The sequence below is a fragment of the Tauraco erythrolophus genome, chromosome 11 (assembly GCF_009769465.1).
Source record: "Tauraco erythrolophus isolate bTauEry1 chromosome 11, bTauEry1.pri, whole genome shotgun sequence".
NCBI classification, from domain to species: Eukaryota; Metazoa; Chordata; class Aves; order Musophagiformes; family Musophagidae; genus Tauraco; species Tauraco erythrolophus.
This window is the reverse complement of record NC_141475.1, coordinates 3,334,745-3,356,527: the sequence shown is the minus strand read 5'-3', so window position 1 is coordinate 3,356,527 and position 21,783 is coordinate 3,334,745. Positions and strand designations below refer to the sequence as shown.

The window sequence follows — 21,783 nt, the reverse complement described above, 5'->3', positions numbered from 1 at the left end:
ACTGGGCCATAGTTGTAGGTCTTGCTGTCTTCCAACACAGCTGCCTACATCCAAGGAAAGCACTGGATGTATCATTAAATAGAAATAGACTTTCCTAGAGTGTACTTCATCAGAGCGATGTAAGATGTCTCCTGTAAGATGGATGAACTGCTCTCAGAAAGTAACTACTTTTCTCCCGTTACAAAGCAATACTAGGGTGGCTAAAGCTGGTTGTGTCAGGTGATGCCTTTCTGCTCATCTCATGTGCTGAAATAGATCTTATTGGAAGAGTCTTCTCCTTAGGTTGTTCATAGATCATGCCAAATATTTGAAGCCTTTATAGGAGACATTTGTCATAATCTGAATATTTCTGCTGCCAATATTTGTTACTGATTTAGTCTTCCCACCTCTTTAAATTTTGTTCAGGTTTCCAAGTGTAATACCCAGTTTCCAACAAATTCAATCAGAATTTGATTAAAATTTTGTCTCTTGCTATGAATCTAAGTAGGAGGCAGATTTCCAATTATATTGAAAGAACAACTCCAGATTTGATGGGAGTTTGATTTTTAAAATTGAACATCAAAACATTCCACTCACAGTGGACTGAACTCTTTTGGAAACCTGGCCTCTTGCATGCTTCATGTCACTCAGCAGTGGGATAGTAAGAATATGAATTCTGCAGGCGTTAAGTTTCCAGGCTTAGAGTTTGAATACTGAGTTTGTAGAGGTAAAGGTGAACGTTGTTAGAGCTGCAGATAACCTGATGGAAATCTGTGCCCATTATTGAAACTGAGATGGAAACTGTATTCCTTTCCAGCTGATACTATCCTCAGTTCCAGGTGATTTTCATTTGCTGTTTGCTTAGATTGTGATTGATTGTTTCAGAGGAGAGAGATTATGGAGTGAGGTATGCACTCTGGTCTCTTCTGTTGATTGGTTCATCCTTGTGTGGGACACATGTCTGGGAAGTGTGAGAGGCCTGAAAAGACAGGAAACAGCACTATATGTTAGAGACGTTACCCGAGACCTGTGCTATGTGGAGGAAATAGTTGCCTTCATTTGGAATGGATGATGCAGCTAGAAGCTTCAAGCAAGGATAAGCAAATGCTAAAGCCAAGGTTCACCACAACTAGCTTCTGTTAATTAAGTCACTGCTGGCTTCTTGCATTAGATAGACGTGTATCTAGCATATACTTTAGGAATAGGAGCTGCTGAAGAGCTCCAGCATTTTCCAGTGATAATACATTTATCTCATTAATGTATTTATTTGTTTTAACAAGCTTGAGAGCTTTTCTTTTTGTTTCTGCGAATTTCCTTCAAGCTAGTTTTTGCACATTTAATTATGTTGCTGTCTTGCAGAGCAGAGGTCAGCATGGTGCTGTGGAGCTCAGTCTTGATCAAGTTTATGAAAATCTACTTTTAGAATTCCATTTATTCTTGAAAGAGTCTATGTGAGGTCTTTGTTTTCAGTTTCCCTCTGTGGTAGCCAATTTGAATGAGAAATTATTCCCTGTAGCAAGAAACGTAAAGCAAGAAGTACATGTAGGTGCTTCTAGAGTTACCAGCTTTGAGCAATAGCAAGATAAGACAGAGTTACCATAAAAGTAGCTTCACTTCTCCATTTGTATCGTTGCTTTTCTGCCTTGAAGACAATGCTGCATATTTAGCCAGAGAGGATGTGGTAGTTTGTTACATTATTTTGCTGTTTTTTTCAGTATTGTAAAATATGATATGCCATGTAACCACACAGAACGTGGGAAATACCCTTGTTAATGTTTTTGTAAAAATAAATACCGAAAAATAGACATGAACAGTATTATATCCAGCATGTGTGAAAATGTATATAAAGGAGTATGTAAAGTTCTAATTGTACTTTTATACAGCTATACACTTGACTTAGGACCAGTGTCAGACTTACTTTCAGAGAAACTGTGCTGTGGTCCCTTGTAAATTAGGTCATCTTCAGAAGCTATGGGTTAAGAGTTACCCTGAGCAGGAAGGCCTCTATAATGATACTTTTCAGGAGAGAAATGTGTGTAACTCCACAGTAACTGGCTTCACGGCGTACACTGATCCTGCAGGTTTGCATGCTTGCTCCATGACATTAAGCACTCAGAACTTGTGTAATTTTCTGGAGAAGATGGCAAAGAACATTGCCTGGAGCTCAATGGGGTATATATGCTCTCTTTTCTGATCTTAAGATAAGCCAGATGACCTGGGTGTTGCTTGGGTGGGAAGTGCCTTTCCAGATGGCTTTGTGTCAGGCCTGAGTTGGTTATTTTCTGGAGTACAGATCTGCTGAGGAAATATTTTCTAGCTCTGACTACAGGTAAAGAGTCATATTCTGTCTTCTGCCTTTGCAGCTATGAAGCTTATGACTGCTCTTGTGAATGTTGCCTTAAACCTGAGCATTCATCAGGATAATACACAGAGGCAGTATGAAGCTGAGAGAAACAAAATGATTGGCAAAAGAGCTAATGAAAGATTGGAACTGCTGCTTCAGAAAAGAAAAGAGGCAAGTGAAAAGATTAATTTTTTTTTCCTGGTTCGTGTGCATTCCCTCCAACAGAAGTCCAGGGTGGTTTGTGACTTGAGCACCATAGTGAGAAATGAGATTAGTTCTGCAGTCGCGTTTGTGTGATCTCAATCGTATTACTTGGGCTACATTTTTAAATCTTGTATTAACACGTTCAGTTGAGTTCGTGTGCTGTTCTGCACGCACAGGGTCATTTCTAGTCTCAGGCTAATATATATGACCAGGCAGGAAGAAAATCAATCTCAAATTGTAAATAATAAATTCTGATTATGAAAAAAAATTTTGAAAAGAGAATCACATGTAGTCCCTCACTGCACTGCCCATTTCTCCCTTTGGTCACTGCAATTATTACACAGTGTCTCATTAGTACTTCTTTTTGTAGCTACTTTCAAGAAACACTGGAGTGGGGGCTATAGCACCTGGTCTCAGGGAGAAGAAGCTAGGGAGACATTAAAGTCGCTTTTAGTAAGTACCAGTCTGGCATTAGGTGAGCAAAACCATTAGAAAGTTGCTGTAATCATTCCTAAATAAAGTATTATATCCCAGGAAATTCAGTTTTAGAGTTGTACTTAAGAGAAATTTAAATATGACAAGTAGAAATGAATACATGTACACCCAAACAGCCATAATCTGTAAAGATGCCATGTAAAACTCATGAGATTGAAAAATTGATGTATATATGACTTAGATTTAAATTTATTATTCCTAATGTATTACTCTTGAATGTATTTTTCTCCACCGCTTTTTTACTCCGTGGCAAATTAAGGATGTCTGGGTGCTTTACCTGTATGCGCCTCGGATTCTTTTAGGTATAACTTTGGCTCAAAATTGCTTGACTTTATAGTCTTTGTCTGGGGATAATTACAATTACATATTTTATTTTTATTTTACCCCTGTGATCTGTAACACAATTTTATTTGGCTTTCATAATTCTTAAAAATCATGCACTAAGGTACAAAGCAAGAACAATCTCTCCTGCCCAAACTGCAAGAGAAACATTTTGAATTAAATATTAAATTCAATGTCAGCCTTAAAGCATTTTAAAAAGCAGGATTGCTTTGTTAAAATAGCTGGAGCACAGTTTCTATTCCAGGCTTGTTGATTGTTGCTTTGAATTTCCAGAGAAGGACAAAGTCAGTAATTACGCCGATTAACTCGGTTTAATATCCCTGTGTCTGTGGACATCCTCTATACTCCTTCCTTCAGCTCTTCTTTCCAGTGTCTTTTGGAGATGCAGTGTAGACTTCGAAGCACAGATACCCAGGCTAGCGTGGGGCTGTGAAACTCTGAAAATTCAAAGAGCCAGCATTTGGCAAACCTTAACTTTTGATACGTCTGTTCAGTCTCTCTCATGTCACTACTCCCTAAAACTGGTCAAAATGTTCCATAGGAGTAAGCCAGAGAGGAGTGGTGGTGGTGGTGGAGTATGTCCTCAGGTACATGGTGTTAAGCATAGTGGGGGGCCCTGGATGGAAGAGATTTATTAGCATTAGATGGCCCGATGGCTCTGTGTAAGAATTCCTAACATAATGCTGTATATTTCCTTTGTTTAAATATGCTGAATTTACAGTAGCATTCTGTGCTGGCTCTTAGTTTATTCTTTTGATGTGCCATCATAATGAACCCTCAGACACATACACGGGCACGTGGTTAACTTCATGGGGTTATGCAGGGACAGTTTGCAAGCCAAGTGTGGCACGTTAATCTGAAGTGGAAGAGATGGAACGTGCTCTCTGAAGTGTCCCATTCTCATGTCATCTTCTACATGGCTGATGTGAGAGCAGGGCCTGAAGGTCTGTTCTCTTCAAGGAGATTTTCAACTACACTGGGTGATTTATGTAACAATCTGCCACAAAATAGAGGAAATAGTGTTTTAGTTGAGGCAAGTAGCAATTCAAATTTTGTGTTTGTCATACATGGCTTTTTGAGCTTCTCAAAATGCTTGCGGAGTCAAGAGGAGAATGTTTCCCTCATTTTTCCTCATTTTTACTTAAGTTTAAGGCGGGGGGCGGGTGTTGTTGAATCACTTTTGCATTGGTGAGAGCAGGAATCTCAAGACACAAATGCTCTCTCAAGATGTCTGAAGTTAAGCACTAAAATTCAAGCATGAAAGCTGAAAGTGTAAAAAGCAATTAAAATATTGGAGAAAATTCATATTTTCAAAGAGTTGTTAATTTGTTACTGAAGCTAAGATATGTTTGAGAATTGTATCTTTTAAATGTTAGCACACAAAAGTAAAAGGGACCTCACATGGACCCACCAAATCTCTGTTTCTCCTCCTGCACCAGCTCTGCCCAGCACATAGAGCCCCGTATCATTTATATAGCTGATAACTTACCAGGTTTATGGCTGTAAATTCTCTGTAGGAAAAACAAACAAACAAACAAAAAAACACAACAGAAAAAGAGGGAGGAAGCCATCCATGCTGTCCCCTCATCCATACCACTTAGTCTTGTATGGTGCTGCTCGACTTCTCATTCAAAGAAGTATCAAAGTACACTTTTCTTCAGTATCTGAACCTTCTCATGGCTCATAAAGTTTCTTTCCTACCTGTCTTCTGTGGTGTGTTTCTTATATTAACGACTCATATCCAGAGTTCTCCAGGAGCTTCCCTTTCAGGGCCTCAGTAGTTTTTCAGAAGGCTTCCTGGTTCACTCACATCCTCATTTTACTCCACAGTCTGCTCTAGGTTGTCTCTAGCCTCGTGTTTCTCTGGATATTTGCCTGCCTGTAGCCTGTGAAGTCAGCCAACTGAGGAGCAGTTGGAACCCAATGGTGGGCTTGAGTTTCTATGTTCTTGACCAAGCATTAGGCTGTGCTATTTGGGTTGAGCTCATGCTGAAAATAGTGCCTCTCCCAGAAGCCATGTCTAAATATGCTTTTTTTGTGTGCCAGCCCTTCAGTATGTGCAGAGCTGGTGTGCACCCAACTTTTCTCTTTGTACATAATCCCTTCTACTATGAAATTAATTTCTTTGGCAGGTGTTTGACAAATTAGTCAAGAACTCTCAATGCCTCGGTTTCTCCATATGCAAAATGGAGACAGCACCTCCTTAGGTTTTAGGAAACTGGGAGACTTCATTTACTGAATTTTGCAAGTTAGTTTAGATCTTACCTGGAAGATACTGCAGAAATATTTATAAACATGGCTTGAAAAACATAAACCCCTAGGTGAAAGTTTTTACAAGCTCATGCTATGCAGGAAGTCAAAACAGCTGATCATAATTCTGCCTCTGGCTTTAAGATGTTTTATCTGTTGAATATGTATGTCCATAATTATACAGGTTTTATTATTTTCTGCGTATATGCACTCTGCACTAGCAAGGCTCTGTTGTGGTTTTCATATTGAAAATGTGGAAAAGTTTATGTTTCCACATGCTGTGCTGTTCTGCTTTGACATTAAGAAACACCTTGATGGAAGAACGATGGCTTTGAGTGTGGTAGCAGTTCTGCTTCAAAAGCTGATTGGATAAAATTGGTGTCATCTTATTTAACAAAGCTGCATTTTGGTGTAATGAAGTCATACTTATTTAGTTTAGTACAAAAGCTGACAATGTGACAATGTTTTAATTGATTCCAAGATGTTTCTTTAGGATGTATTAACAGATTCATTGACACAAAGCAAACTTTCCATAGCACTTACAAAATGTGCTCATATTACACAGGAAATACTAAGTTTTTTTAAAAAACACTCTTTTAAAAACATGCCTGTAACACCTTTTTCATTTGGGTTTGGTTTGGTTTTCTGCAATCTCAGGCCCGGGACTGGATGTCAGGTGTGCTCCAATGTTAAGCATCCATGCCTCTGATTCTGGAAAGCTTCCTGGGTCAGAAACTCAGTTATCACGGATGCTGCAGTTAAAGCAACTTACACTCATATTTAAGATTGAGAACATCTTGAAGTACTTTCCTTAAAGAGGATATTGAATTTTTCGGAGGGGATTCCTGATCTGTAACCAGCTTTGTTTCTGCAGCTGTCATTCACTCCTAGTTCTCTCTGTTTAACTCTGACTACAGGACTGCTGACATTACTGAACACATAGTCTCTACTGGTCTAAATTTCGGTAGCAAAAAAAGGGTGATGACCACTTCGAAGGACTGATTTGAAACTAAGTTGATTTATGTTTGTAGAGAATGTTAACTTTCTTCCATTAAGGCATTGCATATATATATGTGTGTATATGGATGTGTCTGCACACAATATAGGCATGTGCTGGAAAAGTAGAAAATGGTGAATCTTCTAATGCCTTTAATTAAGTGCTCTTCCATGGTCTTCTGATGTTTCCCAATAAGGAATTGTAGAATATCAAATTGTAATAAGCAGTGATATTTTATTTATTTTTGTTTTGTTTTTTGCAGCTACAAGAAAACCAAGATGAAATCGAAAATATGATGAACTCAATTTTTAAGGGTATATTTGTTCATAGATACCGGTAAGAAAATACATGCTACAGTAAGCTCTGCTAACAAAGTATAATCTTAAATAATTACAAAGGCACATTCTGTGTTGATTTTTCTTCTGATGAAATATTGTAAATGCCATAAAAGCAGTATCAAAACCACTGAAGTTATGGAAGAAAATCTACGTGTAACCTCTATTAATGAGACAGGTTTTTTTTAATTCAGTAAAACAGTTCTAAGGAGTTGTGGGACACATGGAAGTTGAATCTTTGTCTTTTAAAAAGAGAAGTTGTCCCAAGTGAGAGCGCAAACATGATATATCTTAAGAATAATCAAAAGATCACTGTGTATCATAAGAGGACAGTTTCAGTTGTTGGGTAATTCTACTCTGCGTTTCCTTTTATATGTCTTAAGTGTAAACAGAAAATTTTTAATGTTTCTACCATATATGCTTTAGCCACAATTTCAACTTTATTTTAGACTTTTTCCTCCTTAAATGACATAAGGGCAATCAAAAGCCTTCATTGCAGTTAACGTGTATTTTTTGTTTAATTGTTTTGGACGTTTGTAGCAAGAACATTAAAAACTTACTGGGGCATTAGCACGTCACAGACATTCTTTTTTAATAGTTAATATGCTATATCTTGGAAACACAAAACCACAGCACGTTATATACATTCATATATATCCTGGAGCTGTTGGAGCGGGCCCAGAGGAGGCCACAAAGATGATCCAAGGGCTGGAGCACCTCTGCTATGGAGACAGGCTGAGAGAGTTGGGGCTGTTCCGCCTGGAGAAGAGAAGGCTCCGGGGTGATCTTATTGCAGCTTTCCAGTACTTAAAGGGCGCCTACAGGAAAGCTGGAGAGGGGCTTTGGACAAGGGTGTGTAGTGGCAGGACAAGGGGCAATGGCTTTGAACTGAAAGAGGGGAGATTTAGATCAGATATAAGGAGGAAATTTTTTACACTGAGGGTGCCGAGGCAGTGGAACAGGTTGCCCAGAGAAGTTGTGGCTGCCCCATCCCTGGAAGTGTTCAAGGCCAGGTCGGATGAGGCTTTGGGCAACCTGGTGTAGTGGAAGGTGTCCCTGCCCATGGCAGGGGGTTGGAACTAGATGGTCTTTGAGGTCCCTTCCAACCCGAACCATTCTGTGATTCTATGTGCCTGTGTGAACGTGCACGTGCTTCTGTTTCCTTTAGAATTGCGCAACCCAGTAGATTGGGACTGCTGCATGCTGTTTTGGAGTATGGTTTGTCAGAAAGCAGTAGTCTTTTAAAATAGATTTAGGGTTGTTTTGCATCACAAGATACCTCAGAGCATCTGCAGCATCTTGGTGAAACCAGGTCTTTAAATGTTAATTAACTTACCGAAGTGAAAAGATAAAAATCAAGGATACTAAACTATGCAATTAACCTTTCAGATTTAAGTTCTGGTTTAAAACTTTACCATTTATCAAATCTTTTAGACAAATGGCAGAAAGCAAGAAAGGACATGTGAGAAGAGGTTTAGACGGTGAAGAGGAACCGATAGTTTAGGTGGGCAGAGGGATTGTTGTAGTGATGGAGAAAAGTGCGCAGGAAACCTGGAAGGGCCCTGTACTAAGAAATACGTGAGAGTGAACAACACGGTGGAGGTGGAGCATGTCTCTTCCATACTCAAATGTGATACTTGAAAGAACGTCTATCGCAGTACTAGGAGCACCTCTCCAAGGAGATCAGAGGTAGCAGCAAAGCTTTCTTTTAAGAAGACAGAAGATCTAAGTATAGTGATCACTTATAAAAGAACCTCTTTTCATGCATGTCATGTGTCACACTTCTCTTCTTCAGACCTTATATCCTTATTCTGTCCCACAGACCTGTGAGACAGCTTCATTTGCTATGCATTTGTTTCTTCTCACATGAGGAAGTTGTGAAGGAGGGACGGTGAACTGAGGGGGTCTAAAAGGTCTGAGAGGCAACGGAATTGGTCAGTAAGCCTTGACCTACATGGCAACAGAAGAATGGGTATACAAAGTCAACAGGTAAATTAGGATATCAGCTCAGTATAGCACTCGCACTATTTTGTTACAAAAGCAGCTTTTATGGTGTGTAGGTAAAAAAATTAAAGAAATTAAATCATAGAATCATAGAATGATTTGAGTTGGAAGGGACCTCAAAGATCATCTAGTTCCAACCCCCCTGCCATGGGCAGGGACACCCTCCACTACACCAGGTTGCCCAAAGCCTCATCCAGCCTGGCCTTGAACACTTCCAGGGATGGGGCAGCCACAGCTTCTCTGGGCAACCTGATCCAGTGCTTCAGCACCCTTAGAGGGAAGAATTTCTTCCTTATATCTAGTCTAAACTTACCCTCTTTCAGTTTAAAGCCATTGCCCCGTGTCCTATCACTACACACCCTTGTCAAATCCCCTCTCCAGCTTTCCTGTAGCCCCTTTAGGTACTGGAAGGCTGCTGGAAGGTCTCCCCGGAGCCTTCTCTTCTCCAGGCTGAACAGCCCCAACTCTCTCAGCCTGTCTTCATAGAAGTGCTCCAGCCCTCAGTTCATCTTTGCACCCCATCCTCTGGCCTCGCTCCAACAGCAAAGAGTTTTTCCATTTTTCACCCTTCAGAATTTAGTGTATTGTACCAAACAAGAAGTCACTTTAAAATATTTTCCTAGTAGCTTACGCACTTGTGGGAGGTTGGAAATATACTCTGTTTTTTGATAGTCTGCATGCTGTTTCTTTTTCATTTCTTTCTTTTTAAATCCTCCTTGTGTAACTCTGGTTTCTCTTCATGCCTCCTGCCACCATTAGTAAAGACCTGATTTTGCTGATATTCCTGTTACTAAGGAGAGGCCAAATAAACAAACTCTGCTTTTCTATGCCCTGAAAAAAGATGCCCAGGCTGACACTGTTATTCCACTGAAGAATTTGCTGAAATCAGTCAAGTAGTGGTGTGCTCTGAGCAGGATGGGTGGCACCACTTCTGCCAGAGTTTAGAGAGGGTCAGAAGAAATAAGTACTTCCAAGTCTGTCCCTGAGAGCCACTTCTGTGAACAGTCATCATCTCTGTGGCTTCCTTAACTTCTGTGAAGCTCCCAATAGAGTCCGGTACAGCATACACCCGAGTATGAGTAATCTGTAGACAACAGGAACAGATTCAAATTTCTGCAGCAACATTTGTGCGAGAACACAGAGGGGAAGAAATACCTGTGTTAAAATCTTCTAATTGAGAGAAAACCAGGGCCGGGGGGGGAGAAAAAAGGAAAAGATTTCAAACTATTATCTGCTTCCATAATGTTTCTTAAGCATTCCTTCTCTCAAATAGTTCAAATGATTTATAAACTGGACAGCATTTTACAGTCCTGAGGCTGTGCACAAGTGGTAATGATTTCAAAAGAAAGTTATTTTAATTATTCCCAGGGAAGAAATCCCTTTCTGTTATATGATCCAGACTTTGCCACAGTGATTCATGCTTAGTGACTTTTGTAACTTAAGTAGCAAGTCCTTGATCTAAACAATAAGCCCCTCAAAACTGTTTCACTCAGAATGTAGCTTTCTTCCTACTAGTAAGCTAGGGTTGCAGTGAGGTTACATCTTCTTTCTGTAGATTGGCTTCCAATTTATTGGAAGATTCCAATGCTCACTTCTCATGTTAAAAAAAAAAAAAGAAAAGTTTTGCAGAAATAGCTGAACAATTTTCTAGGTTTAACGTTAGCCTAGTGTTAACAGCAGATTTGGTCAAAAATTGAGATATTCTTAATAAACATGCGGGAGATATACCTACTTCATTGCATATTTCCTTATCTCTTTCTTGAATCACTTTTTCTGACTCCTGTTGTGTTGCTTTATGACATTTTTGGTTGTCTATTGATTATCTTTTTTTATCATCTCTAAAACTGAGAGTTAGCATCCAAGGGGAGACATAAGGGCAGAGTCAAGTTGCTGAGATGATGTTAGTGAGTATAAAACCAGCGAAAGATGATAACTGTAGTGAACAGGATGCAGGGCCATGAGGGTAATGAAGCTCTAGAACAGATTGTGCAGAGAGGCTGTAGAATATCTGTCTTTGGAAATACTCAAAAATTGATAGTACAAGGCATATGTAGGGGCTTGGATATGGTGATGTTCAGGGGTCCTAATCTCAGTTGGTTTTGCGTCTCTGTGAGTCTTAATATGTATGTAGTAATGAGATACTATATACTGGTAGATTGGAGATCTTAAAAGTAAATTTGTTTTTTGTCTGAGATTAAACAAGCTGAAAATTGCTTGCAGGATATGTGTATATTAAAATAAAAGGGAGGGGGAGGTCTGTTTCTTTATTTCAGTTTTATCTGCATATCAGAGATTACTTTGAATCTGAGATTATTGCCACATAGCTTCTCAGGTGTAACAGGTATTTACAAAATGCCCATCGCTCTCAATAGTTATCTGAGATGTCAGAACTTTGTTGTTGCTACTTACCTGCTTTTATTTAAGTAGCACTCTGTGTAGAGTTACTTGAAATGGGAGAGCTGTTTACCAGCCCCTCCCAGGAGTGGGATATGCAGTGAACATTCACTAGAATTTTTGAAAGTGGGCTCTGCGCACTTAATGTTTTTACCCTTCTTTCCTATGTGGTGCTAATTCAGCTCCATAGCAAGAAGTAAAAAAGACATTTTGTCCAGTTCTCTTTATACCTACATCTTCAAAATGTTTAGAAACAGTCAGGCAGCCCAAGAGACAAGCATAGTCTGGGCCAATTGGCAATGGCACATTATGGTAGAGCTGCACCATTTCATGTCCTTTGACTGGGAATTTGAGATTCCATCTCACCAGAGGCAGGTGAGTGACCCTCATTTCTGTCTTTGTTAAAAGTTTTCTCATAGTTCAAGGCTTATCCCAGCCCATTGACTGAAATACCTTTTTTTCTGCTCATATCCAATTTGCATGTTGAATCATGTTCTTCTGAAGGTTATCTGTAGTTCTCTCTTAAGAGCGAGATGTGAAAAGCAGCAACTCCACTGGTTGTATTAGGCAAGCAAACATGCAATATGAGGGTAGTCAGGCATCCTTTAGGAGCTTCCAAGAGGTCTTGAAGCAGTTCCTGCTCTGCTAGTCATCTCCATCTCTTGCCTTCAGTGTTTTCCCTCAACACTGATAATACTTCAAAGATTTAAGCACCCATTTCCGATGCAGGTCAGCCAGGTTGGCTTCAATTGCTTTGTGTTTTGGTCTTGCTATAACCTGGATGAGTTTGTGATCAAACGGACTGAGAGAACCCAGGAGTTGCAGCTGGCAAGCACTCTAGCAAGACCCTGAGAAGCATACTGGTCTCCACCTGGCGCATCCCGATTATCAATTATAGACTCTATGTTTCAGGGCCCTAAATGCTTTTGGCCTTAATCAAAATACTTGAGTATAATTTAGCATGAAATATGCTCAGGTGGCACTTTTGATGATTGTTTCTCTGAAACAATCAACTAGTTAAACCTATTTCCTGATCGTTTTCTATGGTTTATCCTGAGTGTTATTGGTCTGCCTTGCCAACCCAAAATTTTAAAAGAAACCAGTGAATTTCTCACCTGATCTTCTTTTGTCAAATCTCTTGACCAAGTTGCGTCATGGGGGGCCTCTTTACTAAAAGTGGGAATATAGGCTGTGAATTTCACTGGAAATAGTTTGCCGTTTCCCGTTCACCACATAGGCATTACTTTGCAGTTTGTGCTGAACAGAAGGTTAAATATATTTTATGTCTAATGTTTGTAGATGCAGCGTTAGTTTTGGTTTCTGTGCTGGAATAGATGTGGTTCCTTTCTAGAAGCGTTTGGCAAGTAATGCAAACTTACGTCACTAATTTAGAATTATGACAATGTATAATGGATTAATTACTCCAAAAGTACTTCTGATGCTGGTATGATCAGTAGTAGTGTCTTCCACAAATAGTGTCTATTTTTCAAAAACCTAAACTGTTTATTGTGACTATGACAAGAAGCTAAAATACATTTAAGTATACAAAAAATTATAAGGAGAGAGTTATAGTTTAATAACCAGCAATTGATCACATGCATAACAGAGGTATAAAGGCTTTTTGACCGTCTGGGCATGGAACCTGTTAGTGATTCCTGCAAGACAAATGATTCTTGTTGGTAATACAGTTACCTGGAAGAAGGTGATGGAGTGGCAAATTAGTGTCTGACAAATTCCCCTGACTCTCCAGCAACTTGAGTCTGTTTGCTGCTCTCACATGCCTTATGCATGATTCTTTCCCCTTTTCAATTATACTGAAGATGTTAAATTTTTATTATACCAAATCTTGTAATTAGCTGAATAGCTTGATGTTTGGGGTTTTTTTCTTTGTGGTTTGTTTTTTTTTTTTATCTATAAATAGCAGCGTCGAGTGAGTGAGTATCCGTAGTGCCTAGGGATCCCTGAGAAGCTTTTGAATCAATAATCAGTTTTTCACTGTCTGTCTGGGAATCTTGAATGCATTCTTACAGAAAAGATAAATTTTCCTGATTTTTGGCTGGCTGTGCTGCGTGATTAAATAGCTATTGACACTTGGATTCTTTTTGGGATTGCCATTAAATCCTTCCAAAATGCTTCACAGTTAGTAAATTTATAAGGTGGTGAAATAACGTACCTGGAAGTGAGGACTCGGGCTGTCATCCCCTAGTGGGAATGTCTTTGCGCTTAGTTTGTGTTGCTGCATATGCAGCTCCCCTTTTTATTCTTGATTCATACTTATGGGTCTTTTAGACTGTTCTTTAAGTTTCGCATTCTGATTCCTTCCACCCGTATTTTGTTTTAAAAATAGTTCCATAAAAGAAAATCTAATCTAGTTTCATGTGAAGTAATATACAATTAGACATATATCTGTATGAGGGAATATATCCATAGTTTTAATTAAAAGTTTTTTTCTTTGTGGCTGCATTCCCCATCATGAATGCTGTTTTTATAGTGCAAACTCTTGAATGTAATATTTTAGCACATTCATCCTTACAGTATCTAAAACCTGTTAGAGAAATCTCTTGTAGGAACAGCTTATTTAATGCCTTATTCTGCTTGTAATGCAGCTTGTCTACATTGTGGATTAACAATTACCGTGGTTTTGAGGTTATGGAGTCTTCAGGGAGTATGACAGACCAGTTTTAATGATTCTGTTTGGAAGTTGATAGAACCAGGATGTTTCACGTAGGCAAAGAGAGAAAATGAGAGCGATTTGATGTCATTCCTACCAATTTTCCCCTCACATTCATACATTAGCTTTAAATGCGTGTTTTATGCTGTTACATGAGGACAGTTTTCTCCCTGAAAGTTGAGGTTGAATGAGAAAAAACGAGATTTGACTGTAGAAGTGTCACCTCTAGTCGTGTCTGATACTGCAGCTGATTGCCGTGTTCATGTCGGAACTGCGGTTTCCACCTTGGAATCTGGAAGATCATGTACAGTAGAATGGCACCTACTGAGGTGGACCAGTTTGAAGGCTGGAAATACATAGGCAGTTACAATATGGAGTAATCACAGTTTTGTTTTACTGTTTTGTGTGTATGAACTTAGTAAGTATCTTGAGCATAAGAGAGAGTGCCTTTTATTTATATTTTGTAAAATTGAAGACTTTAGGAAAAATACAGTTTCTCTTATTTTGCAATTATTCTCTTCCTTGAAGCTTGGAATTTTAAATTTTTTTTTTTTCCACAAATTAGATTTCATTTTTGGGCTCTGTTGGTGCTGTTTTAGAATTTAATTGATATTTATTACTTTTCCAAAAAGATTTTGTAATAAAAATAAAGAACAAGAGTCTCAGTTATAAGCAAGGCCGGTGTTTGCAAAGCACCAGACATTCCCTTCTTCTGTACAGTGGCTCTTTATGTTCCTCTTTTCTTACAGCTGAAATTTTGAACTGTGAAGCAGTGCCAGCTGGAGTGGCACAAGCGATTTCTCATAGTAACAGATGTCTCGGAGATGAAATTACTAAAGGGCCAGATGGCCCCAATCCCTTTTCCCGTTGTTTAGCTGTCGTTCATTATTAGTAAATATGCCATGCTCTATGTCAGTCAGGCAGGAAAGTGCCAATCAGATTGAAATAATTTCCATCCTTGATCTCTTTAGATGATCTCTCCCGACAGTTTCCTGCTGCCCCTCCTCAATAAGCAGCTGATAAGTCTGCCTGAGATATGTCCTTGCCTCTTCCATCACTTGCCACAGACAGAATGTAGAAGAAAGCAAGAAAACTGGAAGGAACCAAAGTTGAAATGTAAACATTCTCCTGGGTTTTGTTATAGGGGCTTTCATGCGGTACAGGAAACAAGATCCGTTTACATACCGAATTCCTTTCTGCCCCTCTGGCAGGCTCCTTCGGTTAAACCAAATAACTTCTTCCACGTCGCAATTGCTCTACGCCTCTAGCTGGAGTCAAGCCTGCTAAGCAAACGTCAGTGACCATGTGTCAGAGATTATTGTCTAGAGGAAGTTTGTGGCTTGGATTCATAATTGTTTGAAACGAGGGATGTAAAAAGTTGGTGTAATAGACAAAGAAGCATAGTAGGGTGAGAATTTTTTCAGATAATGGAAAAATCATATCTGAATGTAGAAATATTGAAATTATTAGATAGATCAATGAGTTCAAGGATATAAAGGACGGAAAATCAGTGAGGCAGCAGTGAGGACAGTGACAGGCCCTACATAGTGAGGTTGTCGAAAATAAAAGCAAAATACTGTATCTAGGGCAGTGGGAATGAGAAGGAGGTGGTATGTGTCTGTAATCTGGTTAATACTTTTTTTTTTTCCTTTTCTTTTTTTCCTTATTAGTGATGCTATTGCTGAAATTAGAGCTGTCTGTATTGAAGAAATTGGTGTCTGGATGAAAATGTACAGTGATGCCTTCCTGAACGATAGTTATTTAAAATATGTTGGTTGGACACTACATGACAGGGTAAGTATTGTGTATTACTGTACGTAGCAGGGCATACTGTAGGTAGCTGGTGTTATCCACCCAAGACGTGTTTAGTATATCATCTTTGATTGGTACAGAGACTGTTCTTTTTCTTACCTGTTATTTATCTTTCAACCAGTTCATTTCAACGCATTCACTTAAATTAGGATACAGTAGTCCCAAACTGCGTGCTTGCTTTGTGTGCTTCTTGTGTTTTCAGTCTCCCTTAGAATATTGTAATAGAAATGTTTCCATGGTGCTTTTCTTCTGATTGCAAGAGAAAGAGTCTCCTTAGATCACCTCTGAGAACCTTTGTTTCTGAAGCAGAATGGAAAAGAGATTTCCACGTCTTCTGTTTACATTGCCCAGTAGAGGAAGGAGAACATCTCTGGGTCCCCAAGAGACATCACTGGCTCCACAGCCAGTGAAATTCTCATCAGTTCATTTTCCCTTGGAGAATCTCTTCAAGGTTCTCTTTAGCTTTTTCTTCAAAAAAATTGCTGAAACACCAGGTAGAAGCAAAAAGATATACATCCAGAGGTTCTTTCCTATCTCACCACAGTTCCTCCTACTGACGGTGTCCACAACATGCCTCTGCTGGGGGGCAACAGCCCTAAGTACCACTCGGTTCCTGCAACAAGAGTGGCCCATGGCTAACGCTAATAGAACAGGTCCTGGCACTTCTGACTGGATACGACTGGTTTTTGTACACCAGGCAGCAACTGGGACTAGCCATCCTCCCACTCTCACCAAAACCAGTAGAAACACTTATTTTACTCTGAACTCTTTTGCTAACATTATCCAAGGAAAACAGATGAGACCTACCTATACTGTTGAAACGTTCATTAAATTCCAGTGTCTTGATTCAGACTATTCTTGTTTTCTGGGACCACTGCTGGAAAAGATTAAAAATTTGCAAGTTCATTCTGATGACTTGCATACCTGGTAGTTACAAGCCGATTCTTTAAAAAGCTCTTTTCTTCAATAACTTCAGACAGCATATTAACATCAAGGATATGACTGGGTCACTCTTGCTCAAATCTGAACAAGATCAGTTAGAAAGATGTTAGCTTTTGCGAAGGAAAGAAGTTAGCTGCTGCTGGTTATTTTGCTTTAGCGGACAAGGATCTGCATCTTACCTTCGTCTGGACCAGCAATTTGCTGGTTAAGAGTATCCTGTATGCTTTAGAGACTAGATATGTGATGTCTTCTCTCTCTAAACCTTCAGTTCTCAAACTCCTGCTTTACAAACTTTCTCCAAACTTTTATGTTACATTTCATTGTTACAGAACTTGGTTAGGAGGAAGATCCTGCTTTCTGCTACAATCAGCCATGACCATGGTCTACTCTAGAGACACTACACTTCCTGTCATTAAAGCTTGGCCATGGAGACATGGCCATCGCAGTGCTTTGAGGGGCAGAGCTGCTGCTCCATCTGTGTCCCTCGTTTTTGGCATTGGTGTGCCTCACTAGTAGATGTGCTGCAGGAGGAGATCATTGCTTCAAGTTATCAAATCAGTGGGCAGGTCAACTCGGATTGGAGAATGAGGGTTTTAGGTGTTTTGGAGGGCTTTTAATTAAAAATAAATTATCCCTTGAATAATTGCAGTGGATTTTTTTGAGTACATTCTGATCTTAGCAGAACATTTCCACAAAGTAGCACTTCTAATGGAAGTGCAGAATCTAGTAGCGTTGCACTTCACAGCTCTCAGTTCCCTTCTAGTATCTGTGAAGTCCAGCCATTTCTCGCATAATTCCCTTTAGCCATCTGTGAAATCCAGCCATTCCTCCCAGCACTGTCTGTGACTGGTGTCAGCTTCTCACACTGTTACCTGTCACATCCAGCAATTTCTCATGTCCAATAGTTTCTTACATCCTCTTCAGTTAGCTTAACCTCAGGCCAGGGTCTAGTCATCTGCCTGCAGCCTTAACATATATTTTTACCTCAGCTTTTTTAAAATTAATATGTTCTTTCATATCAGACAAATTTTAAATTAGTGTTATGGTTAAAAAAAAAAAAAAGGTTTTCCATCTGGACCAGGCACAGAAGAATTCTATCAGGCTACTCCTGCCTCCGCTTGCTTTGTAATATTTATCGTTGCAGGCCTCAGAAGTGCCTTGGGGTCCTCACTCTTTAAATCACTAGCTAATCTATTTAATATCCTGATATACGTGATATTTTTAATTGATTTAGCGTATGTTTAATGTATAGAGTGAGACAGGTTGTAAGTAGAATAGAAGAAGAGTCGGAGGCAGGTGAGCCTTGTGTCAAAGGATGAAAAGGGAGAGAATGGAGAGAAAGAGACATTTGTGGAGCCGCAGAAAGGAGGAAAGAAGTGCAATGGGAAGAATATATTGAAAAAAGATGGAATAAGAGCCAATTAATAATGCAAACCCTCCAGAAGTACAAGATCCCTTCACAGCACGGTTTTCATTGGCACAACACAAGTTTTTCAGGTTGTGCCATAGAAACTGAAATTGTAGATTTTCCAAACTTCTGAATGTCTAACTTTACATAATCTCCTTGGTACCTAGTTTTCTTGGTTTTGAGAAAGCTTTAGAAAATTAAAAAAAACACATTTGATGATACACAGTATCTTCATAAATGATATTGAGTTTGCCTGTGCAGAGAGAGCACAACTGCTTCCTCCTGCCAGGAATACTCCTGCCATAGGTACTAATGTGATGCAGGACATTGTCGTCTGTTTCTCTCTGGCAGTGTAACTATTTCTGTCATTAGGCAGCAGATTGCCTCAAAATGCACTATACTAGAGCATCAAAATGCAACACAGTATGTCACGGTCACCCCATAAACTGTAAACTGTAGGATTGAAGATACCTGGTAATTTAGGTCATTTTTCTACACAAGAGAAAAAAAAAAAAACCACTCAGTGCAGTCTGCAGAAATATGGTAGGGCAAAGAGCTGAGCAAATTAATTATCAATCATTAAAACCTGATAGAATTAAAAAACAAGCAGAATACCTTTAGCCACCAAAAAAGAATAGGAAAAATCCAAAAGAAGAAACATAAGGTGTGAAAAGAGAGAAATGACTTTGCTGACTCTCTTGACTACCCACCTACTTAAAAAAAAATACTGAAAACTGTGTTTCCGTCTCTGTGTGATCTAAGCCTTTGTCTGGCCTATGAGCTGACACGTAGCAGCACAGCTTTAGTGACCGTTTCTGGAGCTGAGGTGTCCCTGAATGTTAGGAGGAGTCTGGTTCTCACTGAGAGGTGGCAAACTGATACTCAAAAGTATCAACTGTATGGAACATTAATAAGAATCCAAGCTGGCTCAATGCCAGGCTGTAGATTGCTGAGAGACTTACACAACAAGAGTTAGAGATTATTGGTTCGAGTCCTGTGGTTAGCATGTAAAAAGTAGGAAAACGATGTGCTTCCATCAGGACAGATTCTTTTTCACAGGTCTGCCGTATCAAAGAGAGTTTTGGGTAGAGCATGACTCGCCCAGACAAACGTAGACTACCCACACTGCTGGCATGAAAGGCGTATCTGTTGTTTTTTGCTTCGTTAGCAGTGGTAACGGCTTTTTTGCCCACAACTCAGAAGCATCTGAAGGATTGTCTCAACAAAAATAGGGAAAATATGAGACATGCTTGTCGTTTAACAATGTTGATAAACATTTGATGTTTTCATTTTGGGTTCCAGTTACAAATTGTAAATAAAAGAATGCATTAACAATTAAGCATTAGTGCGAAGCGTTTTCTTCTATTAATGAAAAAGAATTTTATATGTAACAAAAATAGTAAAAATATATAAGTATTAATCTTAGAACACTTTGAGAGAAAGGGAATTACAGGAATAATTAGACTGGAGACAGAGGCGTACATGGAACAGATGACTGGATAAATTCAGGATTCTACAATAATCAAGTGTCACAATTATAAATTGCACAGAGCCCTAAGAAGTATATTTTTCTGGAAGATGAGACTCGGGAGAATGGAAGGTCTTAGTTGTTAGACTGCTGATAATGCAAATGTTTTGTCCTTTATTTACTCAGAAAATGGCAAGGCTTTCCTTTCAGATGCATTCTTTCTGTCTGTAAAGCACGGGTGTGACTACACAAAAAAAGCTGGAAAGCGATGCTCGTTTTCTTTAATGGAATTAAAGGTACTGCGTGGTCTCAAATAACTTGCTTCCTTAGGTTGACTCATCCTGACTATGAACTTCAGCTCAGAATTGCAGAAAATCTGGCTAAAATCTAGGCTGGGAAAGATTTTTGCTTATTCCTTTCCTGCTTAAGGTAGGGTTCACTGTATATCCAGAGTGGTTCTCACAGACCATCATATTTCCTAAAAAAACTCTAGTGTTGGTTATTCCACAGCTTTTTGTAGCAGTTTGAGTGCTTAACTATGTTTGCCACTAAAAAGTTCTTCCTCACATAAGCCAATAGTCTATGTTATAATTTTATTATTTCTTTTTCTACCCACTGTACACGTGAAAAGTGACAATTACTTTTTTCCTCTTCCTTCAAAGCAAACTAATTTTTCTTTGTTGTGCTTCAAAGATATTTACAGAAAGTTTCCTTCATTACCTCTTGTGTCCATTCCATACTGTGCTCAGGCCTTTTTTATTTTGTCTTCCTTCTGGTTTTTGTCCTTGACTTCCTAATTAATTAATTAGTTAAGTAAGTTCATCTCTTAGTTTAGAAAGTCTCTCCCTGTCCTTGCTCTGCATCACCACAGCTTTTACCCTGGCATAAGTTTCTTAGGAATTATCCTAATTTTAGCATTCCCACCTGCTTACTTCCTTGCTAGATAGGAAACTTCTGCTGTGTTTGTTTCACCAAAAAGTGTTTGGGGTGTTAAAAGCTCATGTTACTTGGATGATTCTCATAGTTACTCAAGAAACATCTCATGTCTGGTATGTTGATGGTCTGTGAGACACTTCTACTCCTCCATTCTGGACTTGCGTGGTGTATCGATATACACCTTCATTTCGGCCTTTCTTAGGTTTCTGTCCAGGTCATTGCTCTTTATGCTTCTCTGGGGGCTCCTGTCACTAATCTCTGCTGTCTATTTTAAAACCTTCTTAACAGGATTAGCAAGCTGACGTGCAGGGGCTCTTCCCTCTCCGAAGAGATGAACTCCATCCTTGACCAGCAGTTTGAAAAACAGACCTTTTTGCTATCAGAGAAAGTCCCCCTTCTACCATTTGTCAGTCAAGAAGAGCAGTCATTTCCAGGGATTGCCTCTGTGTCTCCTGGGCTTTACTTTCAGCTAGAGGGACCAGGTCTGACAGAGTCTTTCTCTCTTCCTCACCTGCTCCTGCAGTCACTTATCTTCTGCCTCAGATCTGGTGAGCAGCAGGAGGATAGTAGCCTGGTTCAGAACGCTTTTGGTAGCATCTGGCTTCAGTCTCCTGGCAGGCCATGCAAGTTACCAGATGGTCACAGGTTTGCTTCCAATCTACCTTGCTTGATTTACTGACTTAAGACTTAGAGAGACGGTCAGTATCAGGCCTGAACTTAACTCTGGGACCATTGATCCATGCTGTTCCGTCAAGTCCACAAAGGCTTTGGACTCCCCAGGGAGTCCAAACTGTACCTGCACAGGTTTCAAGTGTCGTTGCTGTTGGCAAACAACCATTTTTCTTCTGTACCTAATTGATTTGGAATTTTGTGTTTTGGGACTGCAGCACTGGCTGAATAACGAGCCATCTGCTCACAAGCGGGACAGTCTTCAGTGCAGGTGTAAGTAGACCTGCTACCTCCCCGTTGATCCGTAGTGTTCGTCACGTGCCCAAACTGATACTGATCCTCTGCAGGTAAACAAGCTAAGGCCATGAGAGCCTTACATCCTCTAGTAATGGTTAGTGATCACTCCAGAGATCCTGGCCTGTCTGTGGCCTACAGCAGGGGAAACGCCATCTCTGGTACTGCAGCACAGGTACCATTCAAAGAAGGACAACCAGCGTTTCTCTGTGCTTTTTCAGCAGTTGATCACATCTATA

General features: G+C 39.6%; 1 protein-coding gene across 1 annotated transcript in view; it reads left to right on the top strand.

Annotated features, from left to right (window-relative positions):
- Window positions 1-21,783, top strand: part of STAG1 (STAG1 cohesin complex component) — a 170,082-nt gene that overhangs the window by 84,392 nt on the left and 63,907 nt on the right. The window contains exons 8-10 of the mRNA XM_086618038.1: window positions 2,343-2,494; window positions 6,874-6,947; window positions 15,686-15,809. Coding sequence (XP_086474164.1) covers window positions 2,343-2,494; window positions 6,874-6,947; window positions 15,686-15,809 — 350 coding nt within the window. The remainder of the gene's footprint in view (window positions 1-2,342; window positions 2,495-6,873; window positions 6,948-15,685; window positions 15,810-21,783) is intronic.